The sequence below is a fragment of the Acipenser ruthenus genome, chromosome 9 (genome assembly GCF_902713425.1).
Source record: "Acipenser ruthenus chromosome 9, fAciRut3.2 maternal haplotype, whole genome shotgun sequence".
Taxonomy (NCBI): Eukaryota; Metazoa; Chordata; class Actinopteri; order Acipenseriformes; family Acipenseridae; genus Acipenser; species Acipenser ruthenus.
In genome coordinates, this window is record NC_081197.1 from 40,041,394 (window position 1) to 40,049,984 (window position 8,591).

An 8,591-nucleotide genomic window follows, 5' to 3' on the forward strand; every position below is an offset into this window, starting at 1 on the left:
GTTAGAACTCACAAATATTATTTATTTATTTATTTATTTTATATAAGTATTAAAAATAATGACTTTTTTTTTAACTGAGCATCAACCTTTTTTGCTCGCTGACACATTAACATCCGCAATTTGCTACCTCAACATAGAGTAGAAGGTATACCTGGTAGTGCACAAATAGGGTCATCACAATCGATTGTCAGATTGTCTTTCTGTATTATCTTATTGTATTTTTTTTAACAGAGTAATATTACATGATGGAGTTCCCAGAACAAAATTTACTCCTGTAGACCATGCGTGAACTTTAGAATACAGGTTATTGTTCAGTTCCCGAGCATTGAACACAAGAGGGGTTTTTTTTTATTTATTTTTTATTTTGTCAATATCCTTATACATACAGCCCAATATAGGCGAGCTATTTTACTTCAAAGAGTTCCACCTGCTGACGTGACAAGCAAACTTCACTCTTAAGAAATCAAAATCTCCATCCAAATACTGTATACTGAAACGGTTGTATTGGAAATGAATGGCAGTATAATGAGCGGCACGCGCCTCTATTATAAAAGCAACTCTGAGAAACAATAGTGAGTGATTCCAGTTTCTAATGCCCAACCACGAACATTTTACAGCGCAACATTTTAAACCTTTTATACACTTTTTTCCCCTAAAAATGGTGCTGCATTTTTAATATGTACCTATTATATAGTTGTTTTTTTTTTGTTTGTTTTGTTTCTTGTGTATGTTTAAATTTGTAATTTGTGTTTTTCAAACTGATATTTGTCAGAAATTATGTGTGTTTGTTTTTTTTAAAGCTATAGATATGTTTTAAAAAGTTGTAACATTGACTCATTTAGGGAAACTGCTAATTCTACAAACTGAATCATGGGTTACCTGGGTTTCCAATTGTAGTAAAATTATTGACTATACATAAATGTAAATGCTTATATATATATATATATATATATATATATATATATATATATATATATATATATTATATATATAAGCAGTGTAGTAGTAGTAGTAGTAGTCGTAGTAGTAGTATATCCATGCAACTGAATATCATTTTTTTATTTTTTTTAAAGCTGTTGTAAGAAATGTTGAGATAAACTATTACAAAGCATTATTGGTTGATGTCCAAAAATGCATTTCAGTTGGTAATTATTTCACGACTTTCAGAATGATCATTGACTTGAACAAGTGCAATTAAAATAGCCAAAAAACATTTCCAAACACTACTTAGAACGCATATCCTACCTGTCGGTAATATTTGAGACACATTCTATTGGAATGATGATCTATAGAAATGTTTGGGGCTGAGAAAACTCCCACACCATGACAGATGTCAGGGCCAATTAAGTGACTGGGGCCAGGCCTACTACCCAATAGGATTTCTCATTAAATTGCAATTTATTACAAATTCCGTCCCCTTCCCAGGTCTTATCAGTTACACCATCTCCAGGCTCACTCTATTGGTGCCAGGAGAGAGAGACAATACACAGCCACACAATTATTCAGCTGCGGCGTCACTCCGGCTGGGCTTTATTAGGGGCATCATTTTAATCTTATCTGTTGCCATCTGCAAACTGAGACTGACAGGACCGGAGAGGATTTCTACGTTTCCAATAGATTCTGAATCTTATCTTGTATTATCAGAGAAGAGGAAATCTCTCCACTTTCACCAGACCTTATCTCCACAACCATCTCTATTGTTTCCACTGGAATTAGAAGAGGAAGAACATCGTCAGATCTTATCACAAAGTCAACAAGAGATTTAAAATTATATAGATCTCTCTCTCTCTCTCTCTCTCTCTCTCTCTCTCTCTCTCTCTCTCTCTCTCTCTCTCTCTCCCTCTCTCTCTCTCTCTCTCTCCCTCTCTCTGGCTAATTTTAAAGCATTATTTTAATTTTGTTGACTTTTTAAGACCATGCCAAGAACTGGAAACAATGTTTAATTGTAAAAGAAACCAAAGAAACCCCTTGTCTTGATTTAAGCATTATTGTGGGGATTTCCATTGAAAGGAACTTCGAGAACCACCTTGAATCTATTCCTTAGAGAGAATAATTTGGTAAGTTTGTCTTGATGCAATTCACATTTTATTATTATTATTATTATTATTATTATTATTATTATTATTATTATTATTATTATTGCGTATTCGTTTTCACTTATTTATACACCTTATGAACTATATTCGTTTCAATGTCGTTGTTTTCACAAGGTAACAAATACGAAAAGAAAATTACCCAGCTCAAAAAAAACTTCAGTATAGTACAATCGTAAAGTAGATTATGCCTTTGATGGTAAATGAATCGCTGATTGGATTGTAAGGTGTTAAGATCTTTGGGCGGAACAAAAAATACAATATAGACTATAATTTAATTTTAATTTTTCTATCGATGTATCGTATGTGTCTTCTTTTTAATAGATTGTTGTAAAAGAAATGTAAAAACCCTTTGTAATTTCTGCCCATATATTTTGGTGATGAGGACACTGTCACCCGCTAAAGCTGTGGATTTTATATTTTCAAAGTGACAGATGGTACTTTGTGAATATGGATTCTGACATAATGTAAAAATCGTTTTTAAGCAGAACAAAAAAAAATCGTATTATTTGCTTCCAGTTATTTGATAAATTACAAAGACCCCACATGTTAATATAATATACAATCATACTTTAAGAAAACGAAAGCCTGCTATACACAAGAATAAAGTTTCTTAGTATTATGTGAACATTTTGATAAATCAGGGAGACAGGAGGCAGGCTTTATTATGCACTTTTAGCAAGCATTTACAATTGATATAGGTCTAAAAAAATTGCCATGTTACAATTTATATTGTATGTAACTGTTTTATTTAACACATTATTTATTTGTTTTGTTTTTTGCCTGTTATTTGTTGTTTTTGTCTAAAATGCACGAGTTGTCATTTTACAATAAATCCTATTGAAGAATACAATAATGTGTAACTGACGTATTTTGCTGTAGGACTGAATTTGAAAACTTTCCCCAAACTAGTTTGCAACAGATCCATTTTAACATCCCTTTAATTCATTACACTTAAATTCGCTTAGTTTAACAACTAAATGTAACTAGAAGGTGTTCAACTCAATGCAATATGCAAAATGTCTATCTATCTATCTATCTATCTATCTATCTATCTATCTATCTATCTATCTATCTATCTACACCATTGCTATATTAACAGTATTCTTATTTTCGTTTTCATCCACCATTGTTTCTAGGCTATATTTGTTACTTAAAACGCTGAATATGATGCTAAGCCCTGACCAGACGGACTCTGACCACCCGTGGGCTCAGTCTGACGCTGAATCTGTGCTAAATGATATGAAAGTAGGCTGCATTTCAGACGACCCGGGAGATGGAGAGGGAAGGATCAGAACGATTGCTACACAGAACCTTACCCGGGAAGAGAAGCGCAGGAGACGAAGAGCCACAGCCAAATACCGTTCGGCACACGCTACGCGGGAGAGGATCCGCGTGGAGGCTTTCAACGTGGCATTTGCAGAATTGAGAAAATTACTGCCGACCCTTCCCCCTGACAAGAAGCTGTCAAAAATTGAAATCCTCAGGCTGGCAATCTGCTACATCTCTTATCTCAACCATGTTCTGGACGTGTAGAGAGGAATGGTATAGAATACATATATTTTAAAGGTGGGAATATCGCAAAACCTTAAGATTTATTTTAGAAGAAAAATGCGTTTGACTCCTGCAGTAGGCCTATGCAGTGTGGAACTTAAAGAAACCGAAGAAGAACGACAAATACATCCCCGGCCATTGCAAATGATTCTTTTCTGTGGGGTTTCTTATGTTGACAAACGAAAACATGAAATAAAATGAAACACGCATATAATGCAATAAGAAAAAAAAGGAAAAAAAAACACAGAAATAATCTTGTTTAACTTGAACACAGTAATTCTTTGCAGGCTGTCAAATGCAACTTGAACTTGTCGCATATACTGTTTTATGTTTGTGACCTTAATATTATATTTAATGGGGGGAGGGGGAGAATCTGGCAAAGATCCATAAAGGGGAAAAAAACAAAAAGAAACATCAGATATTTTCCAAGCTAAGTGCCACTTCTTTCCAAAAACATAAATTTGTGACCTTAATATTTTATATTTTATTTCTGTTATTTATTTATTTAATGTATTATTTATTTATTTATTTATTTATTTATAGTTGTGTCTTGTTGTGCTGGTATTTAAAAAATAATAATTTGTGCCAATATGTTTTTACAGTCCATTGTTTACATTTTTAAATGTCTATTGCATAATTATTTATATTTTTAGTCCGTGTTTTTTGGGGTATAAAAGTGATATTTTGCTCTTCTATTGCACTTGTAAGTGGTCCGTTTCTGTTTAAGATATTTTGTAAATTGAATTGTCTCTTAAGGAATTATTTTCTTCTACGATTAGCACTTCACTTTGGGCAGAACCCTTAGAATACTTGTTGATATCAGCAGTGTCTGGAAATGTAGTTTTTATTGCAAACGTTTTAAGGTTTCTTGGAATTTAATGACATTTTCAGCATGTTTTGAAAAGGGTGTGCATACCATATGTATGTCATTTAATCACCACCTTTAAATTGTCCAAAAAGTGGTAACAAATTTAGATTTTTATTTGGCTCTTTTAAAATAAATAAATAAGAATCCTAAATAAATAAATAAATAAATTGCGACTTATTTATTTAATATATGCCACTTTGAAAAACACGCGTGTCATGTTAAAGAAAAATTCCAGGCAGCCTTTGTTTTGCTGCGACCAAAAATAGGAGTTTTCAAATGTTATTTGTATTTATGTGTTTATTTATTGTCGGCGTCTCTGATGTGAACCTCTTAACACAATAACTGATTTTTATATAGGAAAAAAACGACATATCTGCTAGCCAAAGATTTTTTTGTCTTCAGGGGTTTTACTGTGTCTTCGTTGCTTTATAGCACATGATATTTTGTAGTGAGGTAGCTATATTAAGCTGGTTTCTAATGAACACAGTTTTTCATATCCTTAATGGCGAGCTGTTTTGAAAATAAATATATAAAAAAATATATACTGTCTCTCTTGTTTTTGTGTTTAACTTTTTCCAATAGTTACAGTTACAAAATGCAAAAAGTTACCATTAGGTTGTCTAAAAGTGTTTTTGCACATAATGCTGCACATAAAGCATCATGTTAAAATATTAAACGAATCTATGCACTTTCTCCAAACCTTGAGCGAAATTTACGTTTACATTTAACTCAATTATATAATTTTATATAGGGCGTATATTATATAATTAATTATATATCCCTTATATTTAGCTCAGTTGAAGCCACTTATTTCTTCTTCAATATGCCAATATTCAATTGTATTCTGATTTTGTTAAAACTTCGTCGAAAGTTTTGTTTTAATTGTAGAGAAAAGGGTGTTGTAACGTATAGTTTGAATATTTGGGGACTGCTATTTGGAATAGCTGTTGGACAGCGCTACTATTTGTGAAATCCATTGAACAAATTGACACTGGCTATGAAGTCAACAGTTTTACTTTGCTGATTTTAAATATAACATTTTATTTGAAAGTGTGGATTTCAGTTTATTTTTGTAATTCGATGAATATCTATATTACATAAATTTGTTTAGGCAGTGGGTGGTTTCCCTTTTTGCTAATTTCAAAGACTACACATTATTATTATTATTATTATTATTATTATTATTATTATTATTATTATTATTATTATTAATTTGTTGTCTTTTAAGCTACTGGTTGTGTTGTGGGCCACTGAAATTGACACTATTTACAGGATAAGTATATGACAAATTTTGTTTTTAGACTATATGGTCATTGTCAATGGCTGTGTTCTCTTTTTATTTTTTTAATTTTTGGCTGAAAATGTTCTTTCCCCAGGGAGGGCGCAGGTGTTACTCCAGACGAACCAAGACAACCAAATTACTGGCCGTCTGTCACCTCCCGTGGGAAAAACGAGATGGAAAATTATAAGCAAAGCAAGTCATCCAGTATTACTGAGTATGCAGGAGAAATATTGTACAATGAAGAAATCAACACATTAACTGTTACCGAACCTTTAACTTGCATAAGTAACATAAGAAAATAACAGTTTAACTCCAAATGTGATACATTAAATGTGATTGTGCACATGTGGGGTGTTGCATAAGTTTTGGGGTGTAATATCTTAAGAGTATTAAATAAAAGAAAGGAGAAAGAGAGCTTTTAAAACTCGAGTTGTAATAAAAACTGAAGTGAATCTGAAATACATAAGCACAAAGCAAATGACACTGTATTCTGATTTGCAATGCATGTTGTATCCAGGAAACCCTCATTCTTTTGCCCCTGGGGTATGAGAAATGTGAAGAGAGAGCGAGAGAGAGAGAGAGAGAGAGAGAGAGAGAGAGAGAGAGAGAGAGAGAGAGATGGCAGCCATTTCTTTCATATATTCTCTGATGAGAACCATGAAGAAAGTGAAAGATGTTGATGCAGTGCTACAGACCCTTAATAGGCTTCTTCGTCCACCTGCTACCTTTGTATTTAAAGGATGATTCTCGCACAGTTGTCACATTTGACAAAACAGGGAATTTGATCTAATATGAAGTTTTAAAAAAACCCACATTATGCAATGCTTATTATATAAACATAAAAACATACTGTTATATTATTATTATTATTATTTATTTCTTAGCAGACATCCTTATCCAGGGCGACTTACAACTGTTAGCAGATATCACATTATTTTTACATACAATTCCCCATTTATACAGTTGTGTTTTTACTGGAGCAATCTAGGTAAAGTACCTTGCTCAAGGGTACAGCAGCAGTGTCCTCACCAGGGATTGAACCCACAACCCTCCAGTCAAGAGTCCAGAGCCCTAACCACTACTCCACACTTATCAATTTATACATTGATAAGTGATGCATGCTAAAAAGTTAACAAATATTATAATGCTTATACTGTATGCAGCATACCTATGCACAAACACTTTGATTACATGCATCTGTTTGTTTTTTGAAGTAGAAATAAATGCATCAATGAAAAGTGAGGTTATCAAATACCCTATGTTTTTTTTTTTATAAAGGAAACATGAGCAATGTCCAAAGCATTAATGTGTTATATATTGTGGCCTAAACACTAACTAATATTTTCAAAACCCCCACTCTACACTTCTTTCCCTTTTGCTCATGATGAGCATGATTATTACTAATATTAATAACAGTAATTTGGGATCATAAGTACACTTAATTATGCGTTCAGTGTTATGCAGTGCATTTTTAATGCAAAATCACCTTGACCGTTTTGTGGCTAATTTGAATATATTTAATAGAAATTACATTTCCCAGTTGGGTATAAGATTGCTTTGTTTTCTGTAATGGAAAAAAAACATACAGAGGCAATTCAAAGCCCACTCCAGCTTTGTGTCCCCATAATTAACTGTATTGTGGATAATATTATTACACCTTTTTACAGAATTCATGAGGTTCTGAAGTACCAAAGCTTACAGGCATCTTCTGACAACTTTTGAACATACTACTCTTGCAAATGCATGAATAAACCAAGCTTCACTCATTTTGGCAACAGTCTATGAAAATTGCCTGTTCTGGTATACTCCAAGCTGCTATTGCCTTCCTCCAGCGCCACTTATCCACTTATCCAATTCATAACTGTAAAAATGTATGTTGCACTCAGTTACTTATATCCAGAGAAATACTTATCCAAAAGAATTGTTCAGGAGATATAGCAGTACAAATAAACACATATATAACACTTTCTTTATATCCATGACAGGGGATATATTTGATACTTGTTTCAGTAAAGATATCCATTCCCAAAAATTGGAGTAACAGGGTGGAGGAGTGCAAACTGGCGATCATGCACACGCTGCAAGCGAGAATCTTAACCACTGTGCAGGTAAGCCAGTCTGCATTCATGAATATAGAGCTTCTAATCTCATCTCACCATCAAGGGAAAGAATCAGTAAATGCAATGCATCACAATGCACTGGCAATGCACAAAACATCCTTAAAACCTACCAAACTGCGAACAATCAAACTGTGCTTCAGTTTACAGCCAAACAGCACATAGTACGAAATATACTGAAATTACAAAGTGCAGCAATTGATGCACACTAACAATGGAAAAGCATTTCGGTGACTACAGGTTAGATTTTCATCATAGTAAAGCCCAACACCACCAATGGAAAAGTATACATTGTACATTGGGCCTGGTTAGACCAAGTTTTAGGTACTGCACACTTTCAACCAACTGGAGATTATTATGCTTTATGTCTCTTTCTTCATACATGGGTGTGACTGCCACGTGGAATAACTGAAACCATATCAAGAGTTTCCAGAAAAAAATGCTTCAGCACTGAAGGTATCTTGTAAGAAATGGCTCCAAACCAACACTCTGGCAAGACGTCCTGTCGTTTTTACCTGTTTAAGGTTTCAGTTAAACAGGGTTTGCAGACACTGCTGTTAATGCTAATGCACCACGTATTTGAGATGTGTAAGGTGTCTCACATTCTGACAATTTCTTCTGGCTACTATTAATCTTTATGCTCGAGGTGGTATTTTTCATTTTTACGGGACCTTGAC

At 33.5% G+C, this 8,591-nt stretch overlaps 1 protein-coding gene across 1 annotated transcript; it reads left to right on the top strand.

Moving 5' to 3' along the window:
- The first annotated feature begins 1,447 nt into the window (after positions 1-1,447).
- LOC117972839 (helix-loop-helix protein 2-like) lies at positions 1,448-5,055 on the top strand. Its single transcript, XM_034923169.2, has 2 exons — positions 1,448-2,057; positions 3,233-5,055. The coding sequence occupies exon 2, from the start codon at positions 3,261-3,263 to the stop codon at positions 3,627-3,629; it is 369 nt and encodes a 122-aa protein (XP_034779060.1). The 5' UTR covers positions 1,448-2,057; positions 3,233-3,260; the 3' UTR covers positions 3,630-5,055.
- The last annotated feature ends 3,536 nt before the right edge of the window (positions 5,056-8,591 follow it).

Coding starts and splice junctions, on each gene's coding strand:
- LOC117972839 (XM_034923169.2), top strand. CDS start 3,261: ATGATGCTAAGCCCTGACCAGACGGACTCTGACCACCCGTGGGCTCAG.